This window comes from Pipistrellus kuhlii, unplaced genomic scaffold, assembly GCF_014108245.1.
Source record: "Pipistrellus kuhlii isolate mPipKuh1 unplaced genomic scaffold, mPipKuh1.p scaffold_m20_p_3, whole genome shotgun sequence".
Lineage (NCBI taxonomy): Eukaryota > Metazoa > Chordata > Mammalia > Chiroptera > Vespertilionidae > Pipistrellus > Pipistrellus kuhlii.
This window is the reverse complement of record NW_023425529.1, coordinates 5,801,477-5,828,250: the sequence shown is the minus strand read 5'-3', so window position 1 is coordinate 5,828,250 and position 26,774 is coordinate 5,801,477. Positions and strand designations below refer to the sequence as shown.

At 48.6% G+C, this 26,774-nt stretch overlaps 1 protein-coding gene across 2 annotated transcripts in view; it reads right to left on the bottom strand.

The window, feature by feature from the left end:
• Nucleotides 1-26,774, bottom strand: part of SYN3 (synapsin III) — a 372,118-nt gene that overhangs the window by 329,234 nt on the left and 16,110 nt on the right. For both annotated transcript variants that reach the window (XM_045587543.1, XM_036457421.2), the window contains exon 2: nt 17,364-17,813. In XM_045587543.1, coding sequence (XP_045443499.1) covers nt 17,364-17,674 — 311 coding nt within the window. In that variant the 5' untranslated portion in view covers nt 17,675-17,813. The remainder of the gene's footprint in view (nt 1-17,363; nt 17,814-26,774) is intronic.

Sequence of the window (26,774 nt, the reverse complement as noted above, 5' to 3'; positions counted from 1 at the left end):
AAATACCAATGAATGTTGGGATGCTCCTGGGTTAGATGTCTTCCCACAGAGCAAAAGTAACAGACATTTCCATCTGCTCTTTTTATTGTTGTTGCTAATCCTCACCTGAGGATATTTTTCCATTGATTTTAGAGAGAGTGGAAGAGAGGGAAAAATAAAAACATCGATATGAGAGAGATACATCCACTGATTGCCTCCCTGACATATTCTGACCAGGGCCAGGAATCAAGCCTGCAACCAAGGTACATGTCCTTTTTAAAAATATATATTTTTTTATTGATTTCAAAGAGGAAGGGAGAGGGAGAGAGAGGTAGACACATCAATGATGAGAAAGAATCTTTGATTGGCTGCCTCCTGCACACCCCACTCTGGGGATCGAGCCCCCAACCCAGGCATGTGCCCTTGACAGGAATTGAACCTGGGACCCTTCAGTCCTCAGGCTGATGCTCCATCCACTGAATCAAACCAGCTAGGTCAAGGTACATGTCCTGATTGAAATTAAACCTTGGACCCTTCAGTTCGTGGACTGATGCTCTATTCACTGAGCCAACTGGCTAGGACACCCATTTCCTCTTTTCAAAATTGTTGACAAAATGAATAGTTCTTAGTTACTTGCTGCAATCTCACCATGTTAAGCATTTCCATAAATCTTTTCTGGGGCAGAGACAGCTCTTTGATCCCAACCCATTTTCTTCTTTTACACAGTGAGAGAATTTATAGATTGGCACGCAAAAAAAATGTGTATCCTAACTCCCCATTCAGCTAGGTATGGCCACGAGATTGAGCTCTCATCAATAATTTGCAATGATTACATTCAAGAATCTACTTAGTTTCTTCTTCCATTCTTTCTCCTGGAACATCAATGCTGCCATCTATTCTTCTCATCCTTTCATTTGTGAAGGAAAATAATGCTTTGGACATAGACATCATTCTTCTTACCAGACTTCAGTCTGCCTGCTTCCAAAGTCCACCTACACTTCGCTGATGCTATGGAGTTCATCTCTTTCCAACACGGCCTGCATCTCTCATGGACAGCGCTGCTATAGCCTCACTTTTCCTTATCATGTTCACAGGCTCGGATGTCACCGAGGCAGGAGTTTAGTGGGAAAAGGAGCAAGATTTTGTTTTTCTCTCTCCCAGGCTGGTCTTATATAAAATGTGTGTAAAGCCAGCCTCATGCAAAGGGAACCTTTCCCCCTAATTTGTGGATTTTATCACAAATTCTAAGACCGTGTTGGCAAACTCCAGGCACTGGGATAAGCCCATCTCTGATGTTTTGTGGGGCCTGGGGCAAAAGAACAAATGGAGGGCTATAAGACCTCCATTAAGTCTATAAAACTGATATATAAAGCTAGCAAACATTTCAATAAAACATGTCGATCTGGCCTTCCTTCCATAACAAATACAGTTGCGTCATTTCCTGGAAGAGTCAGAACTGAAACTTCTCAGAATTCAGTGCTGCGGACGCTGGGGCTGATTGTGTGGGATGGAGGGCAGCCCAGGCCACACGACCAAGCTTTATCCCCTCACCCACATCCCCATCCACAGTTGTGCCTTGGCCATGCCTTGGAGGATGAACCAGAGAAGTGGCCTCCCCAGGCCCTGGAATTGGGCCTGGTCCCTTTAGGTGGGACACTCTAGATTGCACGCCCTAAGGGTGCCATTGGCAGGGCCCTTCTTTGCTGTCAGGAGCGGTATAGCCGGTAAGGGCCACAGCAGGGCTTAGATCACTGGGCGAGTCTTGGACATGGGAGTGGTTACCAATGAATGCAATCACTGGAATACTGAAAAGAGCATGGATTTGGAATCATACAGGCTTCAGCAGAAGCTCAGCTCTGCTATCCACACTCATCACAGACTTAACCCAACTAGGTCCTAATTTCCATGTTTGTCAAGTGGTGATTCCATCTACCAGTCAAGGTTGTGGTGAAAAAGTCACTTGGTCTTTTCTGTAACAAGGTAGAGTGTCCCAGGCTCCAGGCTGGACCACCTGGCGGCAATCCCAGCTCAATCATTCCCTTGCTCTATGACTTCTGGGACATGGGAATAATCATAGTAGCTATTACACAGGCTTGCTGTGAGGATTAAACAGGACAAGACTTATAAAGCACTTTAAACAGCTCCTGGCACATAGTAAGCTCCAAAGTCTACAGCCCAGGGCCCAAAACATAATCAACAAAAACAACAGAGTCCAGCTGGTATGGCTCAGTGGTTGAGTGTAGACCCAGGAACCAGGAGGCCACTGGTTTGAATCCCAGTCAGGGCATGTTTGATCCCCACTGGGGGTTAGGGGTGATCGGGAGAAGGCATGCAGAAGGCAGCCGATTGATGTTCTCATCAATGTTTCTCTCTCTCTGTCATTCTCTCTTCCTCTCTCTCTAAAAATCAATAAAAACATATATTTTTTTAAAAAACCACCATCAACATAGAACTACCGAGTGTCTATTCTGTGCCTGTGGGTGTCATGTGGTAGGGACCCACAAATAAATGAAATGCAGCCTTATGCTCACAGAGATTACAAGACAGAATCAGTAGTTGTCTCACTCTGATCTGTCCCATCGATGCAATAAGGGATGGATAATGATAATGACAATATATAAGTGGCATCAATAACTAAAGCCTCAAGCCTTTCGCATCCATCCTCCAATCTGACCCTAATGTCACCCCTGAAAAGTGTCATGCAGGGAGCAGTCTCCAAAAGTTCCATACAGAGAAGTCCCTACTCAGTCCCACAAAACCTCCTTATGAATTGCTCCTTATGCTTTCAAAGATCTTGGGGATCCAGACCTTGATTTGGGGGATTCAGTCCAGACCCAGTGGGTCCTCCATGAGCTGTACCCTGCTGATCTATGGCCTGTTTCTCCTTCACTTTTCTGCCCACCACACGGACACTCAACTTTCTGCAATTCCTTCAACACGTCCTCTGAGCCTCCCGCACGTGTGTTCCCTCTGCTTAGGATGGCCTCCTGCTCTTCTCTGAATGCTGCCTCTTTCTCACTCCATCAAGTTTTCCTTAAAAGCATCCCCCTAATGAGGCTGGTTTAGGTGTCACCTTTCTAGGCTCCCACAATGTGTTGTCCTTAACGATTACAGTAGGGATCTCCCTGTGTTGTAACTACCCATTGCTTGTCTGTCCCCTGCCCCCATACACCTAGTCTGCGAGAGCCTGGAAACCTGCAACTGTGTATCAGTGCTCACTGAATCTCAGCATCCAGCACAAAGGGCCCCGGGCCCAGGGCACGTGTTTAACAAATGTTTGCTGACTGGGTAAATGCATCAGGTCTTCCAGGGATAGGCCAAAGGCCTGTCCAGTCCTGGAGACATGCTACTGCCATCTACTGGTACACTGGTGTACTACACGTACACATCCACACCAAGTAGGATGTGGAGTCAGATTGTGCAGAGACAGGCACTGAATCTAACCTGGACCCCAGAGCACTTTGCTCCCCACCAGTACCACCCAGGTCGCTCTGGCCTTCCAAGCCCTCACCTTCCCGGGAGGAACACTCATCTTGCCCATCTCCGGGATGTTCACCGCAGGGCCTGGCAGACAGATGCAGGCTGCAGCGGAGGGTCAGGCAGTCCATCCCCCTGCCTGGCCGTGAGTCAGAAGTCTGTCTCCTGACGGGCCACACAGACTGCTGCCTCCTTGCCTGGGGGCTCATTCAGGGTTGGAGCTGCCTGAACAGCTCTGTCTGGCAGAGGGACGGGTAGGGATGGTCTGGAATTCTAGATGCCGTGGGGGCTGGGGTGGCCGCCTCCAGAATTGCCCGGCTGTTTGACCTCGGGCAAAATGGACAGCCCCACTGTGCCGAGGGCTCTGTCTCCCTCTTCCTGATGCCCTACTAATGTTTATTCTCATAACAAGCTCCCTGATCATCCCGGCCAATCAGTCAAGCCCTTGGCCTTGGGGAGGAGGAGGGGGCAGCTCTGACTCCACCAAGCTTCCATCTCTGTGGGTGGTCTCCTAGTTTACAGCCACATCAGAGGCACCAGGAAGGAGAATATTATAAAAGCTGTGCTGACTGAGGTGGGAAACCCCGATGCGGGGAGGCGCGATGTGGTGTGAGAGATTTATGAGGAGCGGGTACCCAGGCTTTCAGGGCTGCGGCAGGGGCGGGAGGAAGAGGAGCATTAGCACAAACAGGATCCACCTGCATCCAAGCAGCACCCTCCCAACAACTCCGGGCTGGGTGTAGAGTCAGGGAGGCTAGGCCTCGGAAATGCCTGCCGCAGGGAGGCGGGGTCAGGGTCGGTCTGTCTCAGGCACAGCTATCTTCCCACTGTGCCCCGATTGGAGGAGAAGTGGGGGAACAGGGAAGCAGGAATTGGTTCCATTAGATTTTCATGTTTCTAGTGCAACACCTCAGTTGCTCATGTGTGGCCTGGACAGAAGGCGGGGGAGGCGGATTACAGATGAAGGACCTTGCAGGAGACCTCTGAGGTGGACACACACAGGCCTTTCCCAGTTAGCAGGGCAGGGAGAGTCACGTGGCAGTTGGTGGCGGGATGGAGATTCGTCCAAATTCGGAGATCCAAATCCAGCACCATTATTCACTCCCAGAATAGCTAACCTCCTGGCCCCTTCCCCTTGCCAGAGGGCCCTCCAGTGATGGGCAGCCTCTTTTTTTAGGCTGGGGGATCCAGTGGGTTTGGAAAGAGACTCTCTGAGATAGCAGGCCCCTGGCACCTGTCCTGGGATCTGTGGCGGTAAGAAACCGAGACCTACGAGGGCCCCAGGCCACAGGATGTGACAAGCATCCCATCATGGCTCCTGACAGCAATAGGGGAGGAGATTTTTGTGGTTAGGCCGGGTCACAATTCACATCATCTATTCGCTCCCTCATTGTATCACTATTGACTGAGGCCCATAGGGACCGGGCACCCTGCTAGGCATGAAGGGAAAGGCTGATATGGTTTCTGCTCTTGTGGAGCTAACACGCTCTTAGAAAAGTCATAAAACTAAGCAGGTGAAAAAGAAATAATGAGGACTATGAATAAAATGCACGAAGTGATAGAGGATACATGTAGGGAGCAGGCGAGCTCTGAATGCGTTGGTCAGGGAAGGCACTTACATTTTTATTGACCACCTGCTATATGCCAGAGCCTGCAGGCTCTAAGGCAGGGGTCTTCAAACTTCTCTCATTATGGGAATCACCTGGTGGAGGTGTTAAAACACAGATTCCTGATAGCACTTCTTATAGTTGGGATCCGGGAATCTGTGTTTTAACAACTCCACCAGGTGATTCTCATAATGAGAGAAGTTTGAAGACCCCTGCTCTAAGGCAATAGGGTAAAGATATATATAAATGGATGATAACCACACAAGGCATTAGCCCAAAGATCCCAACCCAGTCTGAGGCCCAGTTCATTCATCAATCCATCCAATGTGTAGTAGTACTATTCTTTGCCAGGGTCGCAGGCCTTAAAGGTGAATGTGAGAGGGTCTGGATGTGTGTATGTGTGTGAGAATAGAGGAGAAATGAGTTGGGTAGATGCTGTGGGCACCCGGGGAGGGCGATATCCCTCAATGTGCAGGAAAATGAGCAATGGGCATGGAGCGGAAGGTCTAGATTTGAGTTGGCAGTTCTCGCACTGGCTGTATGATTTTGGACAAGCCTCTACCTCCTCATCTGTAGAATGAGGATAAGAGAATCTACCCATAGGGTTGTCAGGAGAATTGAATGAGAATGCAGAATTAAATGAAGACCTGCTAGCAGGTGTGCTGCTCAGCTGTGGGCCGCTAGGGTGGAACCTCACTTGTCTAGGTAAAGAGGGGGTGGGGGAGTGGATGGGCACCACCAGCCTCAAGACAGATCCAGGTCGTGTCTAGCTCTATTTATTTCCTAGCCCTGCCTGACACAAGACATCAACCCTCTCGAGTCTCAGTTTCCCTTGTACATGTAAGAACATGAATATGTCTGCTATAAGTCCCCCATGAATGACCTCCCTGACACATGGCAGGTGTTTAATGTCATCTCTTCCCCTTCTGTCCGTCGAGGGCTGAGTTCAAGTGATGGGTCATTTTCTCACTCCAAGAGGAAGAAGGGGGCATTATCTTTCTTGCTCTGAATGGAACTCCTGCTTCATGTCTAGTGTAATGGAACACTGCTCTGGCTGCTCCCTGACACAGGCCTTTGGGATAAACAAAGTCATCAGCCATCTACTCCCTGTGACTGCAGAGATGGGCTACAGCGTCATCTCCAAGTCCCTACCCCTCGCCTCTCCAAAAGACACAACACTGTGTCACCCTCATTCCCACAGCTATCTGAGTCCACAACATGCATTCCACCAAAAGGGTAAACATTTAGAAGGCTAAGCTGTTCCCTTGGCAAACATTTAATGAACATGTAGTAAGAGCCCAACCAGGGGAAGTTACCATGGGAAAGATAATGCACTCAAAGGTAATGCATACCCAGATGCAAGTGACTAATACACAAGCATTCTAGAAAAGGAATACAGATAGTATACGGAAGATGAGAAGATGGGGACCATGATAATATTGAATGCACAGAGGAAGACTGAGCGAATTTATTTCTTCTCCCCCTCTCCTTACCTCCATCCATCCACTTATCCATCCATCTATCCACTTATCCATCAATCCACTCATCCATCCACCCATCCATCCATCCATCCCTCCATCCATTCACTTATCCATCCATCCACTCATCTATCCATCCATCCACTCACCCATCCACCCATCCATCCCTCCATCTATCCACTTATCCATCCATCCATTCAACCATCCCTCCCTCCACCCCTCCCTCCCTCCATCCACTTATCTATCCATCCATCCATCCATCCATCCATCCTTGATCTATTATGTGCTCAGCTCTATGCTAGTCCCTAGGAATTGCACTGAACAAAACAGCCTACCTGCCCTCCTGGTACTTACAGTCTAACAGGAGACAGGAGAGGAGCTAGACTGCATATCTGCCCTGACTCCTGTCCTAGTTATCAGAAGTTGCCAACTGGCAAACCTCATGGAGTCCACAGTTCTGTGTTACTGGACTTAGATTGTATATTTCCCGTTTTAAAATAGAATACAAATCCCAGATCCCTGGCTTCCTCTGAAAACCAATCATGGCAGCATCAGGCCCTTAGCTCGCATGGTAGACATCGCTGAGCGGACCCCAGCTGCCGCCTTCGAAGGACCATCGGTTCTCATGCCCAGCACGGTCCCCACTGCTCTGTCATCTCGTGGAAGCTGGAGCTGAGCGGCAGATTCACTTTCCACGGGGCGGGTGCCGTTGTTTCCTTACAGTGGGGGAGCATTTCTCTACGCCTATCCCTTTTCCTACCACCTGTCCCTTCACTCACCGCCTGGCTTATATCCTGCGAGCAGCTGCGCAGGCAACCTCTAATTTAACTAATTCCCTTCTGAGGATGGCAATTAGCTCAGCGCAAATCTTCAGGAAATACACCCCCCTGCCCTTCCTGCAAACCCAGGGTGGGAGGAGGGGAAAATGGACACGTAGCCCCATCCCCTCTCCTGCCCAGGCAGCACGTCCCAGGCAGGCGTCCACAGGCCCGGAGAAGAGACGTTCTGTAGAGAGGCTGGCACCTGCCAGGAGCCTGCATCCCCCAGGGCAGGGCTGTCACCAGGCGGGGTGAAGTCTGTAGGAACAGGCACAGCTATTACCAGGAAAGCCCATGGCGCCTGGCGGATGGGGCTCAGTGGCTGGCGTTGACATATGAACCAGAAGGTCAGGGTTCAGTTCCCAGTCCGGGACCATGCACGGGTTGTGGGCTCGATCCCCAGTAGGGGACACACAGGAGGCGGCTGCTCTATGATTCTCTCTCATCATTGATGTTTCTATCTCTCTCCCCCCTCTCCTTTCCTCTCTGAAATCAATAAAAATGTTTATTTTTAAAAAGCCCATGGCAGCTGAGGGACTCCTCCATTCAGAGGGCCTGGGTGAGAAAGCCACCCGTTGGAGGATGAGGGAAGACTCGCGAGTTAAATTGCCGAACTCCTCAGACACATCAAGGCAAGAGCAGGGAAAGCGATCGAGACAGTCAGGGAGGACAAAACAAAAAGCTCCAGACCCCGAGAGAGTCCTGCTCAATGAAATAAGCCAGTCAGGGAAAGACAAGTGTCACATGATCGCACTCATATGTGGAATCTAAGTAACAAAATAAACTGATGAACAGAGTGGATCCAGAGACTGGGAAGCATGGAGCAGAGCGTGGAATCTCAGAGGGAAGGTGGGGGAAGGAGCAGGGGGGGAGTGGGGGGGAAAGGAGAGGGGGAAGGCGGGGGAAGATGGGTGGGTGGGAGGTAATCAACCAAAGACCTTGTATGCATAGATGCATAAGCCATAGGCAAGACAATAGGGTGCTGAAGGCCTGGGGTGAGGCTTGGGGGGGTGGGCAGGCTGGAGGGGGCCAATGGGAGGGAAAGGGGGGGATGCATGTAATACTTCAACAATAAAGAATTAAAAAAAAAAAAAAAAAAAGCTCCAGGCCCAAGAATCCTTTAAAGTAGGGGTGTCGAACTCAATCAGAGAAGGGGCCAAAATCTAAAATCCAGCCTAAATCGCGGGCCGAATGGTTTACTGAACAGTCATAAACTGTCATTGTGATGGAAACGCAGCGGAGTGCAGTGATGACAGCGTGGTGCGGGCCACATTGCAAGGCCTGGAGGGACGGATTTGGCCTCCGGGCCTTGTGTTTGACACATGTGCTTTAAAGGCTTGTAGGCAGGCCCTCTATAGCCTGAGCCTCTTCTGCATTACCCTCCCAAATGGCCAGCCCAGCTGTGCTTGGACACTTGCATGTGACGGGGAGCTCATCCCCTCACCAGACAGCCCACCAGGCTGCCCACGTGACCTCTGGCTGCCTTTCCCGTTCTGTACATTGTGCTGAAGTGCGTCTCCCTCTTTGCTGGCCCCACTGGTCCCGGTTCTACCGAAGGGAGCCACATGAATCAAGTCCTCTGCCTGGGCTGTTTCTAAACCTGACTCTATGCTATTTAAAAATAATACGGTTTCCTGAGCTCCAATCTAGATGTTCGGACTGAGTAGTTCTAGGGGGACATCTCATTACTCTGACTTCTGGTAACAGCACCTCCACTGCTTCTGCATGGATGGGAGCACACCTCTCCCTGCACAGTCTTGGTGTGACTGTCCTCCGGACACACTGTGGACCAGGTTCTTCATCCCCTGGAATTTGATTTTTTTTTTTTTAATTTTTTTTTTTTGAGCCGAGAGGCAGCAGCCCGGAAGGAACCCAGAGCTGATTTCTCCAGAGACTGCCCACAAGTCCCTGCCTCCTAGGTCCTGGCAGAGCCCAGGCGGGGTCCTGACCTCCCCAAGACACAGGTCTTCTTCGATTCTTTGGATTCTGTGAGGCTCCCACGTATTTCCAATACACCCCCATGTTGCCCAAGTCGGCCAAAATCTATTTCTTTTCCTTGCAAAGAGCCCTCCCCAATACAGAAGGTGCCTGGGCTGACCAAAACAGTCTTCTGGGGACCGAGATCATGTAAGGAAACTGAGGCCGAGAGGAGAGTGGCTGTATGGAGGTGGCACTAAAGCAGAGAAGGGGTGATTAGGGAGAAACGGTGTCCATCGGCTTTCCTCTCCCCATATCCCCTTCTTCTGCCCAAAGACATTTCCCCCAGATTCTCCAGCCACCGTTTCAGAGGCTAAGACTCTACCAGGGCGGGAGAGACGGCCCTTTGCTGTCCCCCTCCCTCGCTCTCTCCCGGGAGCTCGGGTAGGAAGCGGCAGGGGCACCAGGCCTCCGGATTGGGCGCTCCAAGACCTCACGGAGAGAGGTCAGCACTTGAAAAATTCCTCAAGTCAAAGGGCTCGGGCTTGGGTGCCACACAAGGCCCTCACTGTGTGCGCACATTGTCTGCCCCATAAAAGGGGCCGGGCCTGGGAAAAGGGAGCCCGTCTCCAGGCGACTGGGCAGGCTGCTGGGGAATGCCAGGGCTCTCCCCTCCCCCAGGCACCAGGCACCAGGGCCAGGCTTTAGAGGAGGAGGAGAAGGGGTGCCAGGGGGGAGGGGGGAGTCCAGTGTCACTGCAGGTGGCACTGCCCGGCCTGTGGGAGGCAGCGATGGAAGCCACTAGGAAGGTGAAGGTAGGCCTGCCCTCGCTCCCTCTCTCATCTGCCCCTGCATGTGTCTACAGGAAACTGGCAGGGCCTGTCCTTGTCCAAGGAGAGTCTGAGGGTAGGGAAGGGGTGGGGGAGACATAAGGATTTTGTTCCCTAGGGCCAACTCCCTTCAATACGGAGGTGTATGTCTCAGCTCTGAGCCCCCCAACTAACTCTGGGAGGAGGGGACCGACTCCACCCCCATCTTCTCGTTTTCAGAGACCAGATCCCCTCCCCCAGGGTCCAGGAAGCAGGCCCTCCAGCTAACCCAGCTAACCCAGATGCATGCCAAGTGGCTTTCTTCCGCCTGGCTCCCAGCGCCGCTATATTCACCTGCAATTAGTAACCGCAATTAACTTGTTAATAACGGTTACCATTTCGGCGCCTGTTCCGACAGGCTAAGCCCTGAACCAGCCCCTCCCAACCATCACTTCTAATCTTTCCAACAACACGTCACAATAGACGGGCACGGTCCGGCCTTACCACTGAGGAATGGGAGGGTCAGAGGTCAGGCGTGCCCAAGGTCACGAGGGCGAGGGAGGATGAAGACCCAGGCGGCCGGCCAGGGACTGGCCATGCTGTTGGGGACTGACAGTCCTCAGGCCTCATCGCAGTCAGGGAGAGCTGCTTTCTGAAAATGGGGTCATGGTGAGGGAAGGGGGGGTCCGGTCTGGCTCCCCAACCAGAACGCAAGGAAGCCCAAAGGCCAGGCTCTCACGGGGCCTGTCCCATAAACAGGGTGGCTGTGTAAAACACAGGACAGCCGGCGATCTGAATTCCAGGTAAAAACAAATAATGTTGCCCTAGCTGGTTTGGCTCAATGGATAGAACGTCAGCCTGTGGACTGAAAGGTCCCAGGTTCGATTCTAGTCAAGGGCATGTACTTTGCTTGCAGGCACATCCCCAGCAGGGGGTGTGCAGGAGGTAGCTGATGGGTGCTTCTCTCTCATTGATGTTTCTAACTCTCTATCCCTCTCCCTCTACTTCCTCTCTATAAAAAAAAAAAACACAATAAAGTGTATTTAAAAAATATATAATGTTGTAGAGTCTGCTGCACCAACTATGTGTGGGATATATTTATACTAATTCATTGTCTACCTAAGTATTGGTTAGGCATTCTAAATTTGTATTTGCCGAATACAGCAACTCTCCCCGCCGAGCCACGTCTGGTGCTGCTGGCTGTGAACTCAAACCCTCTGCAGGCGGCACAGTGAGGAATCGAATGTCCTGGTCACCACGGGACCAGTTAGACGCACGGCGAGGCTTCGAGGCAGCCCAGACGCCCCGCAGTCCTCACGCCCCCCAAGTAGAGGCGGGGCCTTTGGGTCATCAGCTGGATGAGAAGGAGGGAGACCCCAGGGAGAGTAGTAGGGGACGCAGCGGGTAAGGTTCCCAAATTCTAGGGCACTGAGTGTTTTCAGGGAAAGACACTCCTCTCACCCCGCCCCAGGGCATTCTCAATCCTGAATTCTCCCATCACGGTAACAGCGTTTAGCAAGAGCATCCATGCATGCATTAATCAAGTCACCTCACTCTCCCATGTGGCCCTGTGCCAGGCTCCCAGGACGGAGGTTACACAGGGAGGCATAAGACTGGGCCACGCTGAATGCACTGAAAACACCCATGAGGGAGAGGAGCAAGGGGCTCTCACCGGAGCCTCACAGCACAGTGGTCAGCACACTGTGGCTCGTGAGCCACATGCAGCTCTTTAGCCCCTTGAGTGTGGCTCTTCCACAGAATACCACGGCCTGGGTGAGTCTATTTTGAAGAAGTGGCCTTAGAAAAAGTTTAAAAAATTTGGCTCTCAAAAGAAATTTCAATTGTTGTACTGTTGATATTTGGCTCTGTTGACTAATGAGTTTGCCAACCATTGTCCTAGCACCCCGGGAGCTGTGCTAAGGCGAAGGCAGCGGTATGCTGATCCCCACTTTACAGAAGAGGAAACTGAGGCACAGGAAGGTGAAGCAGCTTGGTCGAAACTACAGAGCAGGCAAGTGGCAAGGCTGGGACCTCAACGCCCCCCTTGCCACCAGCGAGCTCTGACGTTCTGCATTTTGTCCCAGTTCCTGTTTGAACCCTCTTGGGGGACATGTCTGATGTGTGTTAGGAGATCTCATCTTTACCGCCAAAGCGCAGGGAAAGGAACAGAGAGCGCCTGTGGATGCTCCCTGGTGACTTACAAAGAGGAAGCAGTCCCAGGGCGATTCCACAAAGTGCCCATGTCCATAGCCGAGCTACAGGATGGCTCCAGGGACCCGCCCTGTCCCTGGCACCCAAAGGTTCCAGGTGAGCACTTTCCTCTGAGGGGGAGGTCACCAGGGTCCGGTGCCTGGCCGCCAGGCTAGCACGTGGATTCCCCTCTTGCCGACCTCAGGTGCCGGATGCTGCAGGTGTGGGCACGCGTATGGGCTCAGTGGGCTCAGTGGGCTGGCGTTCTCCGCTCAGCACAGCGCCTGTGCTCAGGCAGGAGGGAAGAATGGCAGGAGAACAGGGCCGTCCAGGACGGTCAGAACAGGATCTCAGATACTTCTGGCATCCGTTTCCTCTTTGGGTTCAGAGTCTCCGTTTTCCTGTTTTTAAAAATGGGATCAGATATCATACTCCATAAAGTTGTCGGGAGGGTTCGATTGGAGAATTGATTTCAAGGTGCATGCGGGTGGGCGGGGACTTGACTCTGAGCCCCTTTTGGTCAAGATCAACATTTTGATTTTGAAAATCAAAGCAAGAGTTTTGGTACATTCTGTGGGCAATAGTAAAAAATGTTGCCTCTTTTTTTAAACAATTTCAAATACCTGCCTTACCGTTACTCTAGCATACCGAAACATCACGAACCACATGAGAGAAGGTTGGGAAACACTGCTCTAGCATACCGAAACATCACGAGCCAAGAGTTTATACACAGGTGAGTAAACACAGAGACCCCGCACCTGTGTGGGCTGAACTGCTGACTCCTAAGGTAGATGAGTCTCAGATCCTATGATGCCCATTTAAAGTTACCCCTTAGGCTGGAGTGGAGTGATGACAGCTGCTAATGGGGTACTCCCTGTGTGCCGAGCCCCAGGCATATAAAAGAGAATAAGACACTGGCCTCATTCTTGCAAAAGTGACTACTGAACAGCCAATTATAACACAATGTGATGTGGGCAGCCATGGCACAGTGAGATATATGTTAAGTTATACAGAGAGGTGGCTGTGAGCACCAACGGCAGGGTGGGGTGCATCAGGGAAGACTTCATGGAAGAGGTGACACCTGACCAGGCTTTGAAGGAAGAAAGGAAATTGGCCAAATGAGCCAGATAGAGAAGGGTATTTCAGGCAGCAGGAAACAGAATTTGTGGAGGCAAAAGGGAGCATGTGTGAGAAGTACAAGTACAAGTTGCTGTTCCTTTAGAATAGGCAGCAAGGCAGGAAGTGGAGGTGCAGAACTAAAGAGAGGGCAGACATGCCTAGGACTTTGAATTTGAACTTGAGGGCAAAAGGTTATACAGGGGATGCATGGGGGCATGGGAGCACACTGAGGTCAAGTCTGCAGGCCTGAGGCCAGTGAAGCTGCTGGGGTCATGCAGGCAAGAGAAGCAGTGGAGAGACAGCAAGGCTAAAGAAACCTGAGTTCGAAATCCATGTTCTTTATTCCTCCTTCCTCTTGTGGTTCTCAAGATGGACCAACCTTCGCTCATCCCAGAGGACATCACCAACTCCAGCTCACACCTACTCCTGAGCCAGGCCTGAGCTTTGGGGGCTGGTCCAAAGATCCCCAACATCCGTGCCCTAGCCAGGCTTCCCTCCAAGTGGTGGGATCTTAGAGTGCTGAGCCAGGAGTCCTGCTTCCCAAAGAAGTTGGCTCTGGGACCCTCTATCTCTACTCAAAAGACAAAAAGCCCCCCTTCCCCAGGTCACTGGCCAGGTAGCAGAGCGGCCTTGGGGCCCAGGCTGGTTCACAGAGTCTGAGAGCTGGAGTCTGCTGTTCCTGCAACTCCCTCACCTGCAGGGATACCTGCCAGCAGGAAGGCCCCCCGATTGGGTGGAAAGATGGGCCTCTGGGCTGAGAAGGGAGAAAAAGGAGCAGCTTGTTCCTGGTGGGTTCCCTGTCAGTCCAGAGGGTAGGTGGTGGATCATCTCCCATCATTGTCATCTCAAAGAGGGAGGGACGGAGCTGGGGGAGCTGACTCCCCCCCCTCCCTCCCCCCTCAGCAACTCTTTCTCTCAGGAGGCTGTCCCAGGTTGGTCAGGGGCATAAGGAAGGCAGACTAAGCTGGACAGTGGGGCTGGCTCGCCACCTGGTGGCCACTCTTGGGAGTGGGAATAGGAATCTGCAGGGAAGGCCCGGGATTCTGAGCCTCCAGCATCCCTTTGGAGAAAGTTGGGAATGTATTGAGATGAAGAGAGGAAGTTTGCAAAGAGTGTAAAATGGAGTTCTGAATGAGAAGCTGATGTGCCCGCGGGCAGGGAGTTCCTATCACAAACATTCAGTGATGCAGAGCCAACTTCCGGCCAGTGAATGAGTCTCAGCTCCTCACTTCTTTCCTTCCCACCTAGGGCCAAGAAGACTTGGTTAAAATCTTCAGACCTGATTGAAACACGGGCATAAGAACATGACTGAAATACAACGTGAGAATTCCTTTAGCCAAACTGGTGCCCCCCGCCAGTGTGCACAGCCTGAGATTCACACATTGGCCGTGCCTGTGGGTTACAGGGAGCGAAGACCGAGACCATTCATTGCACTGCAGCCTCATTCCCTGTGCCCTTCCACTGTATCACACAGCCTCTGCGCACAGGGAGGAGAGACCAAAATGGCTAAAGCTGCAAGAAGGTTACAATAGCTTGCAGTAATAATGGACACTTTTATGAGTTTGTTTTTATTTTTTGTTTGTTAATCCTCACCCAAGGATATTTTTCCATTCATTTATTTTGTATTTTATTTTTTTCCCATTGATTTTTTTAGAGAGAGTGGAAGGGCGGGGGAGAGACAGAGAGAGAAATGTCAATGGAAGAGAGACACATTGATCGGCTGCCTCCTGAATGCCCTACCCTGGGAATGGAGCCTTACAACCTGGGTATGTGCCCTTGACAAGATCGAACCCAAGACCCCTCAGTCTGCAGGCTGATACTCTTATCCACTGAGCCACACCAGCTAGGGCAATATAGCCTTAAATAGCACTTACTGTCTATCAGCACTTTTGTATTAACTCAGACTTCAATCTTACTTACATTTATTAACCCTACAAGGTAGCTATTATTATCACTCCCACTTGGGTGTAGTAACTTGCAAAGGTCATAGAGGTACAATGGAGTAGAGACTGGATTTGAACCCAGAGAGCACAGCTCCGAAGGCTGTGTTCTTAACCACCGCACCATGCTGCCATTTATCAGCTCAGCCTCCATCCAGGAAGTGGCTTTCCTGACAAATAGGTGTTTAAGTACCTACCCATCACCAAATCACCGCAAACCCTGACTAAGCCAGCAGACAACTCGAAACCAAGGCCAAACACTGGGTTAAAGAGAAACAGGGAACGGCAGAGACCATGCAGGCATGCAATCACCAGGTGCTAGGAGACAACACTCTGCAGAAAGCGTCCCCTGAGCTCAGAGCCGGACAGCCCTCTCCATAGATAAGCCCGTGGCAGAGATGGACAGGCTTCATGACAGGAACCCTCGGCAAGCACCCCACGGAAAACAACACAGACCGGGTCAGAATGGGGCCATGCACATGACCACTGTGGCTAAGATGACGTGGTTACTGGGCAGGAAAGTGAAGACTGACACTGAACCTGCTCAAGCTGCTTCAATGGTGACTACCGAACACATACTGTAAACTCCCTCTTCCACTCAGTCATTCCCAACCTGAGCTAACTTCTCAGGGGAGGAGTGTGGGTGCAGCCTGCCTGTCAGGATAACAGAACGCCTGGGATACTTTGTGAATGGGCGCATTAATTCATTCATTTAACACGTATTTCCTGGGAGCCTGCTATGCGGCCTCCTTTGGACACCACAGGGATGCAACTTTCTCTCCAGCCCCCGCGGCCATCCACAGGTGGCCTGTCAGAACTGCCCTGGACAGGGAGCTGCCACTCCCCACAGGTGGGCTCACTTCCTGCACTAGTAGTTCTTATCTTCTGTCTCTACCCAAGATGTGGAGGACACATCTAGTCTCCACCTGCAGCTCCAGTGAGAGGGCCTGCTCCCCACTCACCTGGTGCTCAGTAACTACCCACGGAACGACCCCTGCAATGGCCTTCCGCACCTATCTGGTCTCTGCGCCGAGAGCTTACCGTGAGAAGAGGCTGCAAGGAGTGTCGCTTCTACCCACTTGTGGTGTTAAAAGGCCAGACCACCAGCGCGTGGAAGAGCTGGCTGCGAACCCAGCCACTCTGATCGCAGGGGTTTTAGTGAGGACTGTGGGCCTGGGCTGCTTTCCCTTAATCTCATAGAAACCTCATTTAATGGGGGGAGGATGCCTGAGGCTGAAAGAGGTGAAGCACGTTTTATGACTTTAGAAAGGTAAGAGAGTGTATGATATATAATGCTCCCCGTTGGCTCTGGGCTGCACCCCATATGAAACACATGAAGATGCTTGCAGTCAATCATATGGCCATGCAGAGAGTGGTATAAAGAGACTATTATAGTCTCTTGTTCCTATATGTAGAGGGCCGCCTGAGAAGGCACATGGACATCCTTTAAATTGTCAGCTGAGCCCGAGGCACTGGCAGAGTCCGTGTTCCGGTTACTGACTTACCTTTGTCCAGGTGTCAGCAGGGGCGGGTCTAGATATGTAAATCCAGTAATGCTAGGGCCTAGTTTAGAAGGCAAATAAGCCCATTTGACCCTATAAAATAAACATGCTGTGTGGCTCAGTGCTTGTTGCCTCTCCATCAGAGAAAATGGCACCCACTTAGCTCCTAGCTTGATGAATCTATTTCTGCCTCTTGGTCTCTTTCTTTCTTTAATTTCTTAATCCCCAGCTCCTCCACTCAGGAACTTGTGATGGAGATGGACGCGGAAAAGAGAGAAACATTCCCCCCGTACCTGTCAAATGGATTACAACATCTATTTTAGTTTCTAGAGCTTCTGGGATTTGCAGGTAAAGGATTGAGGACCTGCAGGTGCCTCACGGATGGCACACTGTAACCACATGGTCCATGTTTGGTTCCCTCTCTGCAGACGGTCTCTGCAGCACCCAGCCTCACCGAGCCCCACCAGAGGGAGATACGCCCCATCTCCTCTCTCGCCCACAGCTGGCAGGACTGCAGTTCTGCTTACCAGTCTGTGTGGGCATCATCGATCACCAACAGGACTCTGGGCCTTTGAACAATCGGTGTGGGGGGAGCCGGCGGCTCCACCGGCCCCACGGGGGCCTGTGAGGTCTGCTTCATGGCGCTGGAGAAGGAGCTGAAGAGGCTGGACCCTGGCGAGGAGAAGGAGGCTGCCAGGGGCTGGGTGTGCCTGCGCTCCATGGCGGGGGACGAGGGCGAGCTGGTGGAGCTGTCCGGGCGGTGCAGGTCTGCCATGTAGCCATTGGGCAGGTTGGCCACGAAGCTGCTGTCCGAGAGGCGTCGCCGGAGGAAGTTCATGGCTGCAGATGGAGAGATGGCTGGTTCCTCCACAAGTGGGTCTAGGAGAGGCTGGGACACAGGCTGCCACGAGACAGAGTACAGGGATCTGGGACCAGAAGGGCAGAGGGATCCCGCACGAGGCAGCGTCAGGGGTTACCTGTGGAAATAAGCCAACACACACGTGAGCGGAAACTTAAGAGCAAACAGACGTGGCCCCTTCCTGCCTGATTCTGGGGCAAGGTCAGGTGGGACACCCGTTAGAAAAAATGTAGAGCACACCCTTTTAACCTACAATTTCCATTTTCTAGAATTCTAGCCCCGTGGTCGGCAAACAGCGGCTCGAGAGCCACATGCGGCTCTTTGGCCCTTTGAGTGTGGCTCTTCCACAAAATACATTGGCCTGGATGAGTCTATTTTGAAGAAGTGGCGTTAGAAGTTTAAAAAATTTGGCTCTCAAAAGAAATTTCAATCGTTGTACTGTGGATATTTGGCTCTGTTGACTAATGAGTTTGCCCACCATTGTGAATCTAGCCCATGAAAGGAATCTGAGTTGCAGGTAAAGCCTCCTGCACAAATGTATTTCCCTCAGCAGTCTTTGCACTAGTGAAATGCTAGAAAGGATCTCAATGCTCAATCTGGGGACAATTGAGTAAATAAAGCACAGAACAATCACTCAATTAAACCTTGTGTGGCTATTTAAAAGGGTATTTAAAAAAAGATTTTTGGTAACAACAATAACAAAAAATTATGTCTGAAATAAGAAGATCGGGATACAAGCATATAGGTACAGAATGACTACAACCACATAAAATTTCAAATAACAGAATGTTGGAAACAAAATACACCGGAGTATTAACATTCACGGTGGTTATATTAGGGTAATGCAATTACATGGTTACTCCCCGCTTTGTATCCACTGGTATAAGACTTATTACATCCCCTCAGAAAGTTCTCTGGGCCACTTTCTGGTCAGGCCAAACGTCCTCAGAGTCAAACACTCTTCTGATGGATTAATTTTACCTCTTCTTGAACTTCATATAAATGTAATCAATGTCTTACTTTTTTGTACACGGAGTCTTTCCCCCAACACGATGGTTTGGAGACTCAGCTGTGTTGTCTGTATCCACAGACATTCTGCTCTTCATCACTGAGAAACATCCCAGTGGATGGATAACCCAGTTATTACTGCATTCTCTTGTTGGGGCCATTGGAAATGTTTCCCATTTTGGGGTGTTGTGAATAGAACATACGGATTTTTATTTAAGTCTTTTTGGGTGAAGAGAGACTTTGCTTTGTCAATATACACAGCTAGAAATTAGTTTGTTGGGTCATGGGATAGGCAAATGTTTAACTTTATAGAGTGTCAAAAAATTTCCCCCAGTGGTTTTGCTATTTTACACACTTCATTTGAGAGCTCCAGTTGCTCCACACCCTTACCAGCACTTGTTGTTATTAGTCTTTGTCATCTTAGCCATTCTCATGGGTGTAGAATAGTACCTCACTGCTATTTTCCTTTATTTTCTCTGATACCTAATGAGGTCACGTGACTTGTATTGGTTTACTGGCCACTGACATATCTTCTTTTGTGAAGTGTTTGTTCAAGTGTTTGGCCCATTTTAAACAGGTGGGCCATTTATATACTTTTTATTATTTATTAGAGGCCTGGTGCACAAATTCATGCATGGGTGGGGTCCAGCTGGCCTGCCCCAATCAGGGCCATTCAGGCCGGGCCAGCCAGGGGAAGGGGACATGGGTAGGCCAGCCCCACCCTGATGGGGGAGGGAGGCTACTGGAGGCAGGGGCATCTGAGGGGAGGGGCTGTAGGGGGTTGGCTGGCCGGCCCCACCCCCTGGTTGAATTCCTGGTTGAAGAAATGATTTGCATATTAACCTTTTATTATAGAGGATTTGTAGGAATTTTTCCTACATTCTGGATGAGTCTTTTGTCAGATATTTATAGTGTGAATATTTTCTCTCAATCTTTGGCTCACCCTTTCACTTCCTTCATGAGCAGAAGTGTGGCAGAATAAAATAACTTACAAAAAGCAAACTGTTACTTGCAATAAAAACATCCCAAATGAAACAAATAAATTATACCATGAGACCATACTTCCATATTTTGGTTATTAGAAATATTTTACACACACACACACACACACACACACACACACGTGTGTGTGTGTGTGTGTGTGTGTGTGTGTGTGTGTATGTGTGTGTGTGTGTGTGTGTGTGTATATATAGATAGATAGATAGATAGATATAGATAGATATAGATATATATAGATATACATATTTATAAGAACACTAGAGGCCCAGTGCACGACATTTGTGTGCTGGGGGGAAGAGGGTCACTCAGCCTGGCCCATGCCCTGTTGCAGTCCAGGATCCTGCAGGGGATGTCTGCCTGCCAGGGAGTGGTCCTAAGCCGGCAGTCAGACATCCCCCAAGGAATCCTTGGTACTGCCACAGAGGCAGGAGAGGCTCCTACCCCTGCTGCTGCACTCACCAGCTATGAGACGGGCTTCTGACTGAGCAGCATTCCCCCTGTGGGAGTGCACTGACCACGAGGGGGCAGCTCTTGCATTGAGTGTCTGCTCCTGGTGGTCAGTGAGCATCATAGCAACTGGTCGTTCCGCCATTAGGTTGATTTGTATATTAGGGTTTTATTATATAGGATATATAAAATCTGTGTGTGTGTGTGTGTGTGTATAAAATACACACACACACACACACACACACACACACACACACATATATATATATATATATATATATATAACAAAATTTTATTTATTTTTTAAATATATATTTCTTGATTTCAGAGAGGAAGGGAGAGGGAGAGAGATAAAAACGTCAATGATGAGAGAGAATCATTGACCGGTTGCCTCCTGCACACCCCACATTGGAGATTGAGCCCACAATCCAGGCAAGTGCCCTGACCAGGAATCGAACCATAACTCCTGGTTCATAAGTTGATGCTCAGCCACTGAGCTGTGCTGGCTGGGCTCTGCAGTATTTTGATAAGCAAATTTTAAGTTCTTAAGCTGTCCAATTTACAAAAAAATTTGTGTTTATGGTTAGTCCTTTTTATGTCTGCTCTTTAAAATCTTCGCCAACCCCAGGATGATGATGATACTGTCCTAACATTTCTTATGGAAGCATTACAGTTTTAGTTTTTCTGGTTAGCTCTGTAATCCACCCAAACTTGATTTTTGAGTGGGATGAGATGAGGCTCATTTATCCAGTTTTCCATCACTTACGAAAGCATTTTCCCCAGTGAATTTGGTGGCTCTGCTGGCACCAATGGTCTGCACATACATGGGTCTATTTCTGGGCTCTTTATTATGCTCCACTGGTGTTTACCTTTACAGCACCCTGGTTACTGTGGCTTTATAAAATCAGCTACAGGGAGTCCTCCTGCCTATATTCTCTTTCTTAAGATTGTTTGGGGTATCCTAGCTCCTATTTTTTTAAAGACATTTTCAAATCAACTTATATGAAAAACATCTATTGGAATATTATTTGAGATTACTTAAGATTTATAGCTCAGTTTGGGTAGAACTGACTTATCCACGATACTGAATCTTCTACTGCATGAACGCGGTAGAAGTCTCTACTTAGTAACTCTTCTTTAGTTTCCCTCAGAAATGTTTTATGATTTTCTGTACAGAGGTGTTGCACCTGTTTTGCTCAATTGACTCCTAATAATTTCTTTGGAGGGGCGGGGGTGATATTTTAAAACTGTTTTCTATTTCATTTTCCATTTGTTTGCTGCTAATAGCATATAACTGCCAATTACTGTCAATATATTGACCTGATGAATTCAATTATTGCTTTTAGTCCTTATTAAAGATTACTTAAGATTTTCTATTTAAACAAACACACCATCTCCACATAGAGCAGTGGTTGGCAAACTACGGCTCATGAGCCACATGCGGCTCTTTGGCCCCTTGAGTGTGGCTCTTCCATAAAATACCACGTGCAGGCACACACCCAGTGTGATTGAAACTTCATGGCCCATGTGCAGAAGTTGGTTTTCGGCTCTCAAAAGAAATTTCAATCGTTGTACTGTTGATATTTGGCTCTGTTGACTAATGAGTTTGCTGACCACTGACACAGAGACATCTTTATTTCTCCCTTTCCAATTGTAATGCCTTTTATGTCTTTCACTTTTATTATAGTAGCTAGGACCTCCCCTGCGGAACAGAAATGAAAGCAGACACCTTACCTTGTTCCAGCTTCGGGGGAGACAAGCTCTGTATCTCACGTTACAGTAACAGGATGTCGCTTTCTGTAAATGCACATTATCAGATTGAGACAAGGCCCTTGCAGCCTCAGCTGGCTGAGAGTTTTTTTTCCGTGAGAGGATGCTGGATTTGCCAAGTCATTCTCTAAATTGATTGAGAAGATTCTGCTTTTAAGAAGTCTTTTACTTGCTTAATGTGGTGACTTCCGTTGGCTGGGTTTCAGATGTGAAACCAAACTTGCATTTCTGGAATAAATTCTACTTGGTCACTGTGAATGCCCCTCTGTATGGATTCAATCGGATAACTCTTGGTTAAGGATTTCTGTGTCATGTTTATGGGAAATGTTAGTTTGTCATTACTTTTTCTGTCAATGTCTTTAACCAGGTTTTGGTATCAGGGTGATGCTGACCTTACAACGTATATTGGGAAGGGTTCCCACCTTTTTCCGTCCTTCAAATAGAGCTTATGTAATATTAGTATTCTCCCCACCCCTTAAGTTATTGGCAGAAATCAACAGCAAAGCTGATTAGGGCTGATTTTCTTCTTCATTGGAAATGCTTTAATAATAATCTGATTTCCTTTCATAAATCTCTTTATATTACCTATTTCTTGTTATTTCATTTGGCAATATGAGATTTCAAGCAACTTGTCCATCTCATCTTAGCTGGATTTCATTGGCATCAAGTTGTACAGTGTTCCTTTATTACCCTTTCATTTTCTGTAGAATATGTTGTGATTTTCCCTGATATTCCTGATAAAGCTACTTTGTCTTCTCTCTCTAATCTGTGTTGCTATGAATTTATAAATTGTACTAATCTTTTAAAAAACCAACTTGTTTTCTATTTCACTTATATCTGCTCTTTATTACTTCCTCTCTTCTCTTTACTTTGGGTTTAAGGGTTTAATTGACTCTTTTTTTCTAGATGTTCAAAATGGAAATAGAGATCATTAAGTTTATACCTTTCATCTTTTCAGTGTTCATAATGAACACTGAAAGCAATGCATTTCCTCTATGCACTGCTTTTGCGCATCTCAGAAATCTGACAAGTATTTTTTTTCTTTTTTTCTTTTTAATATATTTTATTGATTTTTAACAGAGAGAAAGGGAGAGAGAGAGAGAGCTAGAAACGTCGATGAGAGAGAAACATCGACCAGCTGCCTCTTGCACACCCCCCACCGGGGATGTGCTCGCAACCAAGGTACATGCCCTTGACCGGAATCTTTCAGTCCTGGGACCTTTCAGTCCGCAGACAGACGCTCTACCACTGAGCCAAACCGGCTTCGGCCTGACACGTATTTTCATTAGCGCTCAATTCAAGTTATTCTTAATCTCTTTGTGATTTTTTTCTTGACCCATATGCTACCCAAACATGTATTTAATTTTCTAAAGCCAGTGCTTGCAGACATTTCATTGTTATTACTTTTGAGATGATTCACTGGTGACCAAGAACAGTCTGTAAGACTTTAACCCTTTGACTTCTTTGACACTCATTGAGATTGACGTTATAGCTCAATAAACTCTATCTTGATGAATGCGCCATAGGCAATATGTGCTTGAAAAGAATGCATGTTTTGCAGTTGTTGGGTGTAATGTTCTATAAATACCAATGAGGTTGCTGTGAGTCAGGTTCCCGAGCCAGAAAGCTGCCTTTGCCTTGGTAATTTGCAAGTAGGAAGTAGATTGGAGAGCAACCCCATCCTTAACTACTGTGGGCAAGTATGCAAAGCAGAAATGGGCTGACAGAGGGCTTGACCCACAACAGAATTTTAACCAACTCTTATTAGGAGCATCTCTTCCAATTTCCTCATTTTCCAGCTTCTCTGTTAGCCTGTGCTCTGGCCACCAGATTGTCAACCCAATAAAAAAGCGGCTTTCTGCTGTGATTGCACTGCTCGGTGCCACGTGGGCTGGGAGTGCTTTCCAGGAAGAGCCACAGAACTGTGGATCTCACGTAGTGGTTCCCTTCTTTCAAGGGTGAAACCCTCTCTTCAGTCTGCCTATTTTTTGTTTCTCACCAGGAACCTCAAATAGTTCCTTTCAAACATTTTAGCCAATTTTTATAATTATCACCTAGGAGAGAATCAGAACCACAGAAGCTACTGAGTCACTAGTAGAACTGAATCTCCTTCGTTTTTAAAATACTAGATAGGAAAATACAACAATGTTAGAATTGGAGGGACCTGTCCAGCTGGTGTGACTCAGTGGTTGAGCATCGACCTATGAACCAAGAGGTTATGGTTGGATTCCTGGTCAGGGCACATGCCCGGGTTGTGGGCTTGATCCCCAGTGTGGGGCGTGTAGGAGGTAGCTGATCAATGATTCTCTCATCATTGATGTGTCTATCTCTCTCCCTTTCTCCCTGAAATTAATAATATATTTTTTAAAATATTGGAGGGACCTGCGAGATTATTTAACAATCCTTTAGGAAATCTGGTCAACCTTTCACTGGTGGGAATTCCCCACCTTCAGAAGCACTACCTCATTATCCTTTGAACAACTCAAGTGTTAGTCTCTTCCTCTAATCCCTCCCCACTTCAAGCCTCAGGGGAGCTCCCAGTCTGGTAAAGGAAAGCAGATAAAAACAAGTATTTATGAATTAGGATAGGAGTTAGAAATACACAGAGCACTGTCACAGAGATTAAGATGAGGAAGGGCAGGGAAGGCCGCTCTGACACCTGGAAAACGAGGGGGAAGCGAAGTGCAAGTGCAAAGGCCCTGAGGTAGGAAAGAGGTAGGCAGTTTGAAGAGTAAAAGGAAGACCACTCCAACCAGGAAACAAGAAGATTTTTAAAAAATATATTTTAATTGATTTTTTACAGAGAGGAAAGGAGAGAGATAAGAGAGCTAGAAACGTTGATGAGAGAGAAACATCCCTACGGGGGATGTGCCCGCAACCAACGTACATGCCCCTGACCGGAATCGAACATGGGACCTTTCAGTCCGCAGACCGACGCTTTACCACTGAGCCAAACGAGCTTCGGCGAAGATTTTTTATAAGAAAACTATTTTGAAGAAGTGGCATTAGAAGAAGTTTAAGTTTAAAAAATTTGGCTCTCAAAGGAAACTTCAATCGTTGTACTGTAGATATTTGGCTCTGCTGACTAATGAGTTTGCCGACCACTGTTTTAGGTCAATGGAGTAAAAGAGACCTTTTGGGTATATACAGTTCTATAAATTTGAACACATTTGTGTAACCAGGGTACAGAGCAGTCCCATAGCCACACATGGGATTGCTCTGTCATCTTTGGAGCACTCTGCAGATGTCTACGGCACGGTGTTTCATGGGGTAACACCTGGATCTCCTGCAAAGGGTACATGAGACAGGGAATACTCAGGACCTGGCACTCTTCTTGGAACATCAACGGAAGAAGATCAATCCCAGTGATGGAACCGGCCCATTAGCTGCCTCTGCACCAGCTGCCCCTCCGACTGAAACACTCTTCCTGTGGAACCCTGCGTGGCTCCCACCCTCCTCTCCTTCAGATCTTCGCTCCAATGTCACCTGCTCAGCGAGGCCTCCCCGGCCACCCAATGCTAAACCGTCTGGCACTCTAGATGTCTCCTACTCTGGTCTGCTTGTTCTGTTTTCCACGGCGTGCACTGCCTTCTGGAAAACCATATAACTGACATTTATTTTGCTGCCTGGTGAGTCTCTGCTCCCTCTGATAATATTCAAGCCTCTGAGAACAGAGTTCATTGTTGGCTTCGTTCCCCGCTGCGTCCCAAGCGCTTAGAACAGTGCCTGGCACATAGTAGGGCTCCAACAAATCTTTGTCGGAGCCCTACTATGTTTAAAAACAGGAGTGAAATCAAACCGCCCTCACCTGTTTGCAAAAACTAAATGTGCAATTCTACACAGGAAAACAGCTGTCACAGTGCCTGACACCTCAGCCTAAGCTGAGCCAAAACTGGAATCATGCAAAGGGAATTCTAACATCATCTGTTAGTGAATCTACTCCCCACGTAAACACACCAAGACACAAACTGTCGCTCTCTCCATCCTCTGCTCAATGGGTGCTGATTTTCTTCTTCCTCGCTTATTAGGAAACAGCGTTCGGCTCATTAACAGCTGCTAACACCCCTTCCGCACAAGGCAAAAAGTTAAAAAATTCATAAAGACAACATGGGCCAGGCTTCAACACTATACTAACAAGCACAGGCCTCATGGGTGTCCAGGGTGCACCTGAGAACCCAGAGGCTGTGCCAGGCAAGTAAAAAAGCTAAGAGATGCTCACCTTCCTGAATGAAGGTCAATATGGCATCCGGCCAGGGAGCGGTCCCATTCCCACATACAGACCTGCCAGCCTTCCATCAGCAGCAACACAAGAGTGTGTGACGTCTTTGAAGAGGTCAAGTCCACTCACCACACACACAGGCCTTGCTCTCCCTGCTAATGTACTCCCTCCCTCCGTCCAGCAGACGTCATGGGCCACCCAGCCCAGAGACTGGAAGTTAAGGCCATACATCTGGCCACAGGAGTCACACTTGGGTCCCCAGACAAGGAGGACTGGGGTTTGGGAGCGAGGATTTGTGGTTGAGCGAGCCCTCTGCACCAACAGCTCCTCCCCCTTGTTGAAAACTGTGTAGGCAAGTCTCCAAGAGATCAAGAAAAGTGGGATTCTTTTATTTATTCAAGACCATCCTCCCTGATCCAAACTACTTTCAAACAGAAATGCTCAAACTGGGTCATATTAAAGCTCTTAACCTAAATGGTAAAGCAACTAGAAGTATGTTAGCCATGAAATAATTACCCAATTTACTAACAGAATGCACCGAGCTCCCCAGGCAGCACCAGGCAGTGTGTGTTATCTGACAGTCACACCAGCCAAATTGATTCATCGAGACCTTCAACCAAAGACCATGTCAAAACT